This window comes from Eumetopias jubatus, unplaced genomic scaffold (assembly GCF_037043125.1).
Source record: "Eumetopias jubatus isolate StellerSeaLion01/CBP00866 unplaced genomic scaffold, mEumJub1_p1.0 scaffold_17, whole genome shotgun sequence".
Classification (NCBI taxonomy): Eukaryota; Metazoa; Chordata; class Mammalia; order Carnivora; family Otariidae; genus Eumetopias; species Eumetopias jubatus.
In genome coordinates, this window is record NW_028274823.1 from 34654604 (window position 1) to 34668201 (window position 13598).

Below are 13598 nucleotides of genomic sequence, written 5' to 3' on the forward strand. Positions count from 1 at the left end.
TTCTTCCTTTCCTCCCATATTCCATGAGCTCCTCTGCCACCAGCACTGCATTTGGAATGGCATCTATTGTGTGGGTGGTGAAACGATGGAAAGTTATTTTTGTTCTAATTATGAGAACTGTTTTATGGAGGGGGGAGGAGAGGCAGATCACAGACAGACGCTCAACGAGGATGCTCCGAGGAGGCGTTACTAAGGTTACTAGAAAGAGGACGGCAGGTGATATTTAGGCAGGGCTTTTTCTAAAACAAAACATTTTCAAACGATGGGCGTGGGCGTAGTGTGAGCAGTGCCACACGACATTAGATGACGGGCTCCGAGCGGAAGGAAAAAACTGAGGGCTGCGACTTGAGAAAGCAGGAAGCCTCTGCCTCCCCTCCCGGCCCTGTTTTCCGCTGCCTTTGTTTTCCGGGGCTGTTCTGGCTGTAGCACAAGGTCGCTGCGCCTGAGGACGGTGTCATTTAAATGTGACACGCGGCTGCGCCGGACCGGAAGCGAGGCCCAGTCGGGACCCGTAGGAAGAGGCGGGGAGCGGGCGGCGGCAGTTGTCGCCGTGACGAGGCTGAGCTGCCGGCGGGAACGGGACGGGCCCTGCAGCGGCTTGCTCAGGCCGTGGGTCGTCGCTGCAGCCAACGGGAAAAAGGGAAAGGACTCTGCGGGCGTACTTGGCAGAGCAGGGAGGAGGAAAGGGGTGTGTCATAAGGGCCTTGAGTGTATTTGGGGTTGGGGAGAACGACTTCCAAATTTGTTCTTCATATGCTACTAGTTGATTACCTTTTTGTTGTTGTTGTTGTTTGGTAGGTTCTAGAGACACCCGGCGTCTCTCTTCTCGAATTTCTGTCGGCCCTTGTCTGTTGATTCGTAGCTCGAAGTGAGTGAGAGCTTTTTAGTTCCACCACTGATTGGAGATGGGTATGGAATGGATGAAGACGCCAGAGAAAGGGCGAGGGGGAGCAAGGATAGGAGGTGGTGTCGCGGTTTGTGGGAACAAGATGACGTTAATAATAGTCAACATTTACAGGATTTTACCATACTGGATTCCATTCTAAAACTCTTTATATGCTGTAACTCATTTAACATCCAGTCCTATGAGACTGGTACTCTTACAGCCTCATTTTATAGAAGGGGAAACAGGCTCAGAGAAGTTAAGGAAAGTGCACAACGACAGACATGAAAATTTCAGAGCCAGGACTGGCACTCTGGTAGGCTGATGCCAGAATATATCTCTAAGCTCCACACAGTGGTTGACCCCCATCAGAATGTAAAGAAAATGAAGACATAAAAGGGTGAGAAGCTGGTATGGTTTGAACAGATGTCATAAGACAGCTGGAGCAAGGAGTTGACATGATAAAGGGTGTGAGATCTGCAGGTGATGACAGACGTAAGGGAGGATAGAGTTGGAACTGTGGCCTTCTAACCTTTACCTCCAACCTAGGCTGGGACCTTCCTGTCTAGAATTCTGTGGGACAGGGAAGAGAGGTGTACACCCACACACTTAAGTTTGAAAAAGATCACAGACTTTATTTATTCAGGGTAGCCAGAACTAGAAATGTACCTTGTCTTAGGTCCAATGCAACAAAGTTTAGGGAGTTATTTCTTCTTTTTCCTGCTGCACTTGTAATAGTAAATCTAGTTTAAAAATTTTGATATGTCATTTGACCAGGACTAGTTCCTTGTAGCCATATGAATTGAGTATGACCTCAAAAGTCAGATCATCCACTGATTCCCCATTAATGTGTGTCCCAAATTCAGTATAATGCTGTAACCAGAGGCTTCCAACACAACTGAGTGACAACTGAGATCTTTCAGTATTTCTAAGAATTTCAGTTAAAAAAATGAATTGGAACAAGATAAAGTTAACTAGGTCAAAGGGCAAGATTGTTTACCTTGAAGAAAGAAGGTTTAAAAGAAAAAGGAAATCTCAGGGCACCTGGGTGGCTCAGTCGTTTTAAGTGTCTGCCTTTGGCTCAGATCATGATCCCAGGGTCCTGGGATTAAGCCCCACATCAGGTTCTCTGCTCAGCGGGAAGCCTGCTTCTCCCTCTCCCACTCCCCCTGCTTATGTTCCCTCTTTTGCTGTCTCTCTCTCTCTCAAATAAATAAATAAAATCTTAAAAAAAGAAAGAAAGAAAAAGGAAATCTCAACATATGTTAAAGATAGGAAAGTTTTATTGAACTGATAGTGTACTGTTCAGAAATACAGTAAGTCTAATGGAATATAATAATGTTAGCATATTCCAGAGGCAATTTGGAGTAGTTGAAATCATGAGCTTAAGAATCAAGTAGTTAGTTTAGCTGCCTATTTGCTCTATAATTGATTTACTTAACTTTGTTTGTCCTTGATTTCTTCATCTGTAAAATGGAAATAATAGTTCCTAACTTGCAGAATTAGAAGCGGTGTTTGTTAAGGACCTACCATAACGTCTGGAACAAAGTTGATGATAAATACACAGCAACTGCTAGTAATCTGAGTCAAAAGTGAAGCATCACTGAACCTTGTGTGCAGTCACACGGCAGCTTCTAGATCTTGTTTTTAGTGAGAAGGTCAAAGGGTATCCCCCTAGTAATTAAGGTGGAAAGTGTTGATTCATTTTCTGAAGGGTAAGGCTGTTATTTCAAAGTGAATGAAAGTTTTAGGTGGCTGGATAGCCATGAACAGTGATATACCCACCATGATCCTTTACAATTATTATGGCTTTTAAAGATAATTTATTTTTGAACTATTCTGTTTCCTGAACTATGAGCAACTTAAGTTCTAAGTAACCAACTTTATATTCTTTTACAGATGCATGGTCATGGAGGCTATGACTCTGATTTTAGTGATGATGAACATGGTGGAGAATCTAACAAAAGGAAAAAAAGGTAAGTAATTTTTTATTGATTTGTGTTTCAGATCCTTTCTAGATTGCGATGAGGTATAAATAAATAATATTGAAAGTTTTCGGATTGTGTTTGCATATGAAGACAATGATGCTCTATTGAATGAATTTTCGTTTATTAAACTAGAATGAATTGACTCGAGAATTTGAGAACAGTTACGTGAAAAATAATGTTTTTGCTGTGAAGGGATTTATGGAAAGGGAAGCGGGGGGAAAAAGAAATCAATTAAAACTCTTGGATTTCTCTGATGCATCTATTTTTCATTCAGCTGTTAAGGACTTGCGAACATCATAGCTAAGAGAAGGGGCTTGGTTGGTGGTCCTTTTACAAGTACGTGGCTTCAAAATGAGGTTAACATGGAGGGTAAGATTGTGATACAGTGCAGTTTTATGGTTTTGTGAATGAGCAGACTAAGTGCTCAAAGGAAGGAGCTCATGGAAGTTTTTATTGAATTGGAAGCGACAAGAACTGTCAGCAAATAAAGCCTGGGCCTTATAAGAAGGTCTCATCTTGGTGATGTTGCTGTGTGAGGGGGCATTGTTTTCAGCTTTTAGTGCTTAGAAACTGATTTTATCTGTTAACTTAGGAGTGGTTGACTGATTCATATTAACCAAACTTATAAAAATTGCTTTATTATTTCACACAGAGAGCAATATATTAGGCATACTAAATGGGACTGAACATTTTTGTTGTGTACTTAGTCTTCATGGATAACCAAAAGAATAGAAATAATTATAATAAATTGTATTGTTTGGTTCTTCACATTTTCAAGAATTTTCATTCAAAAATACTACTTTATAAGAATAGAATTTGAGCAAATCTAGATGAATAGTTTCTACTCTAGGGTTATATCTATCTTCCTAACTAGGGCTGATCATCTATAGTCTGTATCACTTATAGTCAGCCCTTATTTTTTATATTATTGATTACCAAAACCTTCAATAGCTTTACAAACAGGAAAAGTGTGGAACGGAGAGATTAGGTAAGTTAATCTCACTTAAGGTTAAGATAGTGAATGACAGAGCCCAAGTTTGGATCTCAGAACCTGAGTGGTCTGACACTAGAACGCATTCATTTGTTAGTTTCATTTTCTCCATTTTATAAGTATTAAATAAAGTTAAGATATTAATTAAACTATTTAAGGAGACATAAAATGTCTCATTAAAGATCAGTGAGTCTTTTTTAAGACTTGAATTTTTAAAAAAACATGTTCCAGTTACAAAAATATGAAGAAATAAGAAACATCCTTTGAGAAAAATGAACTCTTTAGTAATTTTTCTTCTTCCCAAACCAGGACAATTGAAGATGATATATTGCTCAAAAAGCCATTTCAGAAAGAAAAACATGGAAAAGTGGCCCATAAACAAGTTGCAGCAGAATTGCTGGATAGGTATGTACCTCTGTAAATTTTTTTTTTGGTTTAAGATGTTTTTATAAACTCAGGGACTTGGGAATTTAATTCTATTAATTAGAATAAAGACATTTGAATTTGCTTAAAATTTGTCTTTACAGGGAAGAAGCAAGAAATAGAAGGTTTCACCTCATAGCCATGGATGCTGTATCCTTTTTATATTTCTAGATTTTTCTAACTAATAGAATATTTTAAAATTTACTTTTTTATTTCATAAAATCATGTGAAGTCAGGTAGACCCATATTATATTTTTAAAGGTAACTGTTTATTGATGTGCAGTCTTGTCATTTATACTTTTAAATACAATTCTTTTATTAACACATAAGAAAGACTCAGAGACAGAAATAATAAAACATATTACTAATGGTCTATAAGTAGATTTACAAAGTCCATGAACTTGCAGATGTTTTTCCAACCTGTTTTTGCCAAGCTCTCAACATTTCTCATTTTAATACTGCTCTTATCTTTAGTCTCATTTTAACTCTTACTCTCTTACTACCTGGTTCTGGGCTGTTTAAGGTCTTTGTAAAACCTGTATCTAGCAGTAGATGTGTCTTTGGGCTGTCCTCAGGCCTGTTGTGGCTTCATCTCTCAGGCATGGCTTGGGGTTGTCGTCAGGCTATATCATACTTCCCTATTATGGCTACGTCTCATCTCAACTTTTTGGTAAGACTGTGGCTCGTTACACTAACTGCTACTACTGGCCATCCATATTACTGTTGGGAATATTGGAGAATGGAAGAGAAGCCAAGCAAGACCTGAAGTGTTTCTGGGTATTTATTACTACAGTCAGGATTAAGAGAAGGAGACAATGGCAAGTAGATACATCCCCTACCTATTGACATCTGTTTCACTTTGTTATTTCCTAATCCTTTTCTTTAAGTTATAGAAATTCTCTTACCACCAATTTATTCCTCTTATCTTCTAACCCAATAGCTGAACTTTCCCATGCATCTCATCTGCCTTGTTCCTTTGGCATTTCAACATCTATTGTGCCTCCTATGACACCACTTATTTGGGGGTGTTGGGGTATCTAGTTACAGCCTGGTGAGGGTGAAAGTGTAGGTTCCCTTTTCTGGCATGGGTGGAGGTGGGGCCATAATTATTTCTAGAATTTTTGGCTGGAGTAGAGTGGGTACTGTCTAAAAGTTACCTGTCTTGTTAGGCTGCCCTCTATCTTGGTTATTCAGTTAGAGAGAGCAGGCTTTGTTGGGACTGTTCTTGTTGGCATTTTCAGCTTGCCAGCTTCATTTTCAAGTCTGAGTTTATGAGTCAAAAAGAAAACCTGAGGAGCTTACCACCGTGTCATTCCATGGGTCTTGAGCTCCGTAGCTGTTATGCCTTCTTCTCCTCACCTTTCAGAATCTTCTTATATTTGTTTTAGATAGAAGTTCCAAGGTTTTTAGTTGTTCTTAGTGGGAAGAATAGGGAGAGGTACATCTTTGTCTACTCCATCTTCCTGGAAGCAAGGTCCCACTCAGCACATGCTTTTGTAAACAAAGCTTAATTGGCACATATCTGTGCTTACTCATTGAGGTGTTAACTGTGCCTACTTTCATGCTGAAATGACAGAGCTGAGCTGTTGTGACTGGTACCATATTGTCTGCATATTGACCATTGACAGAAAAAGTTTGTTAACCTAAAAGATTGAAGTGACTTGCCATGGTCATATGACCAGTTAGAGATAGACCAAGAACTAGAAAGAACCCAAATCTCTGGATATCTGGCTTTTCTCTTTTTTCTTTTCTGAAAGTTTAGCTGCTTTGTTGCCAGTCTTAGAAGTATCATATTCTGATTCAGTAATCTGTTAGAACATACTGTGATGAATTAAGTCATTATTTACCTTTGATACAATAGGGTGTAGTCAGACAGTATTATGGATGAGGTCAGTTCTGTTATTTGCATGTTCAGCTCTGGAGAGAATACTGTTGAGCTTTTTAAAACAAAAAGTAAAATGCTCATATATCTTGTTATATTGCATTAAAAATAAACATGACTAAATTCTGATATATTAAAAGAAAGTATAAAAAAAGAACATCTAATTATATTTACAGGTTTTTTTTTTTGATAGCAAGCATTTCTATTTATTTCAGGACATAATGTACTATTTCAAACCATGGAGGATACTAAATTTATAACTATTTAAATATCCATAGGGTATTTTATTTTTGTAAAGATAGGCTCTAAAAATCATAAACTGAATAGATTAGTAATATAACACACATCAAAATTATATTTAAAAAGGAGGCGGTGACTCTAGTAGCTCTGTCCTGTTGTTAAAGATGGTATAAAGATACTTTCTTAGAATGCCACCAAGTACTCAAACATTTGTAAATGCAGGTGTTATCAAAGTCTATCTCTGATTCTAGCAAAGAGAAACCATCCAAATTTTATTCTTTATATTACGGACATGATTTAACTATATCACTCTGGCATGTGGTATTACTGTTTTTCCTACTGTAGCAAGTCCTAGTTTTCCTAAGACCTTTCCCCTGACTATTCTGGAAATCAAATAAATTTATCATGTATTTCAAACCTTCAAATTAGAATGTTATCCTCATAAATGTATTTGCCAGGTTGGTATATTCACATATATCCTTTCCAATTTTAGGCTAAGCAAAAGACATGCCCTTAGAGCTTTATTAATGTATTAAAGGAAGACAGCCCATCTTATTATCAAGAGAAACTGTGATCCATGGAGCATCTGATAGAGAAAATATTGATTTTGATACATTATCTTCTTTTATTCAAATACCAGTCTGATCACACATGGTCCAAGAACACTTAAATAATAAGCCACATATAAACAGATCTTAAAGATTGGTCTTCAAACATTATAGCCAATGATTCCACGCTTGCCTATGATCTTGCCGACATAAAACCACATCTACACCTCGGTGGCCACCAAACCATTCAGCAGAGCTTCCTTAACTGTGAGCTGTTTGAAGCTACCATTTTGAGCACTCTTGACTATTTTTTTCAAGCTCTGAATAGCTGTAGGGATCTCAGCAGGGGTTGGAGGAACCAGCTCAACCTTGGCATAGTGCCAAAATGTGGCCAGTTGAGGCTTTGAGTAAGTCACAGCAGTGTTCACCAGCGTTGGGGCCTTCTTCCGCAAGGTTACGGACAAATTGGGCCATGGTTCCAAGCTGGAAGGTCATATTTACAGGTTTTTGAAAGCCTAACGTTAGGATTGAATATTATAAAAGTTGTATCTTATATTTTAGAGGCTTTATCATTACTGGAATAACTAAATTATATGTTATAGTAATAAAAGTTAAATTATACTCCTTATCTTTAGTCTTAGAAACTATAATTTATTTTTCATATTATTAATAAAATGAATATTGGTGTGAGGCTGTGTGTATTTCAGCAATAGAATAGGAAGGTCTCTTTTTCCCCAGGTAGAGCTATATTTTATCACAAGAGTAGTATATGCTTGAAAAATGTTCAAAACAACACAAACAGTATTCAGTAGAAAGTGAAAGCCTCTCTGCTCTATAGTATTGACTCCTCTAACAATTAATATTTACCCTTTTAGATGTATTTTTTTAAAAGATTTATTTCAGAGAAAGAGCACGTGAGTGGTGGGGAGGGGCAGAGAGAGAGGGAGACAAGCAGACTCACCACTGGGCGTGGAGCCCCACGTGGAGCTCGATCCCAGGACCCTAAGATGGTGACCTGAGCTGAAATCAAGAGTCAGATGGATGTTCTAGTATTAGAAATCCTAGCCACAGCAATCAGACAACAAAAAGAAATCAAAGGCATCCAAATCGGCAAAGAGGAAGTCAAACTCTCACTCTTCGTGGATGATATGATACTTTATGTGGAAAACCCAAAAGACTCCACCCCAAAACTGCTCGAACTCATACAGGAATTCAGTAAAGTAGCAGGTTATAAAATCAATGCACAGAAATCAGTGGCGTTCCTATACACCAACAACAAGACAGAAGAGAGACAAATCAAGGAGTCAATCCCATTTACAATTGCACCCAAAACCATAAGATACCTAGGAATAAATTTAACCAAAGAGGCAAAGGATCTGTACTCAGAAAACTATAAAATACTCATGAAAGAAATTGAAGAAGACACAAAGAAATGGAAAAACGTTCCATGCTCATGGATTGGAAGGACAAACATTGTGAAGTTGTCAATGCTACCTAGAGCAATCTACACATTCAATGCAATCCCCATCAAAATACCATCCACTTTTTTCAAAGAAATGGAACAAATAATCCTAAAATTTGTATGGAACCAGAAAAGACCCCAAATAGCCAGAGGAATATTGAAAAAGAAAAGCAAAGCTGGCGGCATCACAATTCCGGACTTCCAGCTCTATTACAAAGCTGTCCTCATCAAGACAGTATGGTACTGGCACAAAAACAGACACATAGATCAATGGAACAGAATAGAGAGCCCAGAAATGGACCCTCAACTCTATGGTCAACTTATCTTTGACAAAGCAGGAAAGAATGTCCAATGGCAAAAAGACAGTCTCTTCAACAAATGGTGTTGGGAAAATTGGACAGCCACATGCAGAAGAATGAAACTGGACCATTTCCTTACACCACACACAAAAATAGACTCCAAATGGTTGAAAGACCTAAATGTGAGACAGGAATCCATCAAAATCCTAAAGGAGAACACAGGTAGCAACCTCTTCAACCTCAGCCGCAGCAACTTCTTCCTAGAAACATCGCCAAAGGCAAGGGAAGCCAGGGCAAAAATGAACTATTGGGATTTCATGAAGATAAAAAGCTTTTGCACAGCAAAAGAAACAGTAAACAAAACCAAAAGACAACCGACAGAATGGGAGAAAATATTTGCGAATGACATATCAGATAAAGGGCTAGTATCCAAAATCTATAAAGAACTTATCAAACTCAACACCCAAAGAACAAATAATCCAATCAAGAAATGGGCAGAAGACATGAATAGACATTTTTCCAAAGAAGACATCCAAATGGCCAGCAGACACGTGAAAAAGTGCTCAACATCGCTCGGCATCAGGGAAATCCAAATCAAAACCTCAGTGAGATACCACCTCACACCAGTCAGAATGACTAAAATTAACAAGTCAGGAAGCGACAGATGTTGGCGGGGTTGCGGAGAAAGGGGAACCCTCCTACACTGTTGGGGGGAATGCAAGCTGGTGCAACCACTCTGGAAAACAGTATGGAGGTTCCTCAAACAGTTGTAAATAGAGCTACCATACAATCCAGCAATTGTACTACTGGGTATTTACCCCAAAGACACAAATGTAGGGATCCGAAGGGGTAGGTGCACCCCAATGTTCATAGCAGCGATGTCCACAATAGCCAAACTGTGGAAAGAGCCAAGATGTCTATCGACAGATGAATGGATAAAGAAGAAGTGGTATATATACACAATGGAATATTATGCAGCCATCAAAAGGAATGAGATCTTCCCATTTGCAACGACATGGATGGAACTGGAGGGTGTTATGCTGAGTGAAATAAGTCAATCAGAGAAAGACATGTATCATGACCTCACTGATATGAGGAATTCTTAATCTCAGGAAACAAACTGAGGGTTGCTGGAGTGGTGGGGTGTGGGAGGGATGGGGTGGCTGGGTGATAGACATTGGGGAGGGTATGTGCTATGGTGAGCGCTGTGAATTGTGCAAGACTGTTGAATCACAGATCTGTACTTCTGAAACAAATAATGCAATATGTTAAGGGAAAAAAGAAGAAGATAGCAGGAGAGGAAGAATGAAGGGGAGTAAGTCAGAGGGGGAGACGAACCATGAGAGACGATGGACTCTGAAAAACAAACTGAGGGTTCTAGAGGGGAGGGGGTGGGGGGGGATGCGTTAGCCTGGTGAATAGTATTAAAGAGGGCACATTCTGTGTGGAGCACTGGGTGTTATGCACGAACAATGAATCATGGAACACTACATCAAAAACTAATGATGTAATGTATGGTGATTAACATAACAATAAAAAATTATAAAAAAAAGTCGGATGTTCAACCAATTGAGCGACCGAAGCGCCCCCTTTTAGATATTTTTTTAACTTTGTAAGCATGTATAGTAGGTTTTGCATATTTAAAAAACTAAGTAGACTTATACTGTTTACTTACTCATATCATAGACACAGAACAACTCCTGAGCAAATCAAATCCTTAATTTTTTGCATTTCAGTATCAAAGGCACACAAAATTTGTAAATGACTATATTTTATACTATGGTGGCAAAAAAGAAGACTTTAGGCGATTGGGGTAAGTGTCATGAAATTTACATAGAATGGGAGGAAATTATGGATGTGTTTAAAGACCCACAGCTACTGTGTCTTCTGATTCTGTCATTCTCTCCTGCTTTCCATTCCAATTTCCTTATAATATCCTGGAGTGAAGAGGCTATCTATAACTTCTTGCTAAGTACTTCATCATGAACCCCATTTCTCTGGCAACAGGCCTCAGGTAGCCTGCTGAGCCAGATCTGTGTTTGGTGAGGTTATGTGAGGAATATTCATGTGCCTGATTATGCAGTAAATTTTTTTTTTTTTTAAGTTTTGGGCAAGGATCTTTGAAATAATTAACTTTTTAGACCTTAGTGTTTGGGATTGCTTTTTAAAAGGTAGGGCAAACAGGAAAAAAGCCAACTCCTTCCTAATATTTGAGGCTCTTCTGTCAGAGCCTCTTGGTTATGTGTGGGTTTTTTTCTCTGACTTAATAATTTTCTGAGTTTGGTAGAGCCTTAAAAAACTTTATATGATCTCATCTACCCCAAATTTATCTCCCTTCTCAATTTAGCCTGTATTCTCCAACAATTCCTTGTTCTACCCCCAAACTGTTAGCATCTTAAAATATCATCCCTTCCCCCCATTCTCTTCTGCCCTTACTTAGTCTTTCTAGGAAGCCGTAGTAAAATGAGGTATGGAAAACTCTTCATACAGGTTTTTTTTTTTAAAGATTTTATTTTCTTATTTGACAGAGAGACACCATGAGAGAGGGAACACAAACAGGGGAGTGGGAGAGGGAGAAGCAGGCTTCCTGCCGAGCAGGGAACCCCATATGGGGCTGGGTCCCAGGACCCTGGGATCATGACCTGAGCCAAAGGCAGATGCTTAATGACTGAGCCACCCAGGCGCCCCTTCATACAGTTTTTTAAATGTGATCTCAGTGGGATGGGGTTACTGTCACTTTTTAGATTCTAAAACTTACTTTCATTATTTTTCCTTATCCACTTAGTGTTTATTCAGGTTTCTCATCCTGGCTTTGGTGATTTAGCACCATCTGTATGATTGAAGCCAATATGAAAGGTGGATGGATGCCTTATCCACTTAACTTGCTTCTGTAGCAGCACTCTTTATAAGTGTCTTTTGAAAATATGGAAATTTTTTTTTTTAAAGATTTATTTATTTGAGGGATAGAAAGAGAGCGAGAGAGAGCAGGAGTGGAGAGGAGAGGGAGAAGCAGGCTGGATCCCAGGACCCTGGGATCATGACCTGAGCAGAAGGCAAATGCTTAACCAACTGAGCCACCCAGGTGCCCCAATATGGAAATTGTTTTTATAAGTATATGTACATATGTATATATTCACACATAAAACTATCTTAATCTTGATGTATTTTTTCTCAAGTATTAAAAAAATCTCACAGAACTAACCTCCTAAATTTGACTAATTTTGTGTTTATATGTAATTGAAATAGTTTTATTTTCCAGGGAAAATGACAAGACAGACATGGATGTTATACGAGAAAATCATAGATTCCTATGGAATGAGGAGGATGAAATGGACATGAATTGGTAATTTTTGCCATCTGAGATGTAATGCATAAATTGCTTTAGTCCTGTCTCTCCTGCTCTCTCCGTGTTTTCTTACCCTGTCAGCTGTCCAGGGCATTCAGCCCCGGCATGGAGGAGCTCTGAATGGAGGACATAAAAACATGCCTCAGAGTATTTGTGTCTGGTTTGGTTCTTTTGGTAATTTTTAGCAATTTTAACTGACTTCTCATTGCTTGACTTTGTCTTGGAAAGAAAATGTATTACATTTTTACTGTATTGTTTGTTGTCCTGTAATAGGCTTTTTAAAAAACTTTTAAAATATTTTGGGGAAAAGTAATACCTGAAAGTGGTTTTAAGAATGCAAACATTGCAAAAGGTGAAAAGCGAGGAGTAAGACTCCTCTCCTCTGTCAGTCTTCCAGTTTCCCTCCCTGAGAGAGCCACTATTAGTAGTTAATATTCAGGTATTCTATGCACATTTAAGTAATAGACCTCTTTTAAAACATTAATATTTATATCATATATGTTATTTATTTGACATTGCTTCCAAGTAGCAAACTGTGGTTGAATTTCTAAATGTAAAAAATTTATGTTTTTTTATGGATCTAGGGAGAAGAAACTTGCAAAGAAATACTATGATAAATTATTCAAGGAATACTGCATAGCAGATCTCAGTAGATACAAAGAAAATAAGGTATGCCTTTCAAATATTTATAGAAGGTTCTTATTTAAGTACAGTATTACTTTTTGTTATACTGTGACACCCCACATTATTCTTTTAAAGGTACTAAATGAGCTAGGTTATCCTGCATCTATGAAATATCATTTGGACCATTTAACCTCTGCAGCTATGAAATTTACAAAGGGCCCCTTAGTCAGGGGTGCTTTGTGAACTGAGGCATGAATAGTCTAAAATTAAACACAAGTGGCTACTGGATCCTGTTTCCTCCTGACTCTGGCCTAGAGCCTCTACTGATTATAATGAATGATTTGACACTGCAGAATGATGTCTTGTTTCATAGATGATGTTTGAAAATGATAGGCTTTTTTTTCAAATAAATTACCATCTGTAAAGAGGCAGATGCACATCTTCTTTTATACCAATGTCTTTTCTAGTAGAATTAACTCTTATTAGTGCTATTTAGTAATGGCAGATTTCCGTTCCTGCTTTACATCTTACTTTAGTTGATACTAAAGTGATTTTTATTTCTATCTCAAATTTCACATTTGCAGCTAGAGAAGGTGACCTGGAACAGATGATCTCAGTTTGAAATGGGAGAGGGAATGTTGCATAAATCTGTATGTTTTGGATAGTGTATATTTGTATTAAGACAGACAATCTATTTAAAAAGTTGTCTTAGATTTATTTATTATAAGAATTTCTTTTTCATTTAATTAGTTAAATCTCAGAACCATGATTGGTTTAATATTTTTTTCCATAGTGCCTTTAATATGTGGGTTGCTTCACAATATTCTTATAGATAAGAGTGTCCAGTTTTACAATCCTATTTACAAACCCATGCACATCATGTATCCCAAAGGCTTCCTCGGTTTCTTAGGA

General features: G+C 38.1%; 1 protein-coding gene and 1 pseudogene across 3 annotated transcripts in view; one reads left to right on the forward strand and one right to left on the reverse strand.

Moving 5' to 3' along the window:
- The first annotated feature begins 520 nt into the window (after positions 1-520).
- LOC114205394 (protein FRA10AC1) overlaps positions 521-13598 on the forward strand; it is a 41848-nt gene continuing 28770 nt past the window's right edge. Inside the window, exons 1-8 of one of the 3 annotated variants that reach the window (XM_028098848.1) lie at positions 521-688; positions 799-868; positions 2783-2859; positions 4172-4267; positions 4390-4435; positions 10453-10529; positions 11976-12059; positions 12647-12731. In XM_028098848.1, coding sequence (XP_027954649.1) covers positions 2783-2859; positions 4172-4267; positions 4390-4435; positions 10453-10529; positions 11976-12059; positions 12647-12731 — 465 coding nt within the window. In that variant the 5' untranslated portion in view covers positions 521-688; positions 799-868. Of the gene's footprint in view, positions 689-798; positions 869-901; positions 1284-2782; positions 2860-4171; positions 4268-4389; positions 4436-10452; positions 10530-11975; positions 12060-12646; positions 12732-13598 lie in introns of those variants that run through there. The other 2 variants (XM_088020216.1, XM_088020217.1) reach the window with 2 other exon arrangements.
- Positions 7117-7429, reverse strand: LOC114205396 (ATP synthase F(0) complex subunit g, mitochondrial pseudogene; annotated as a pseudogene).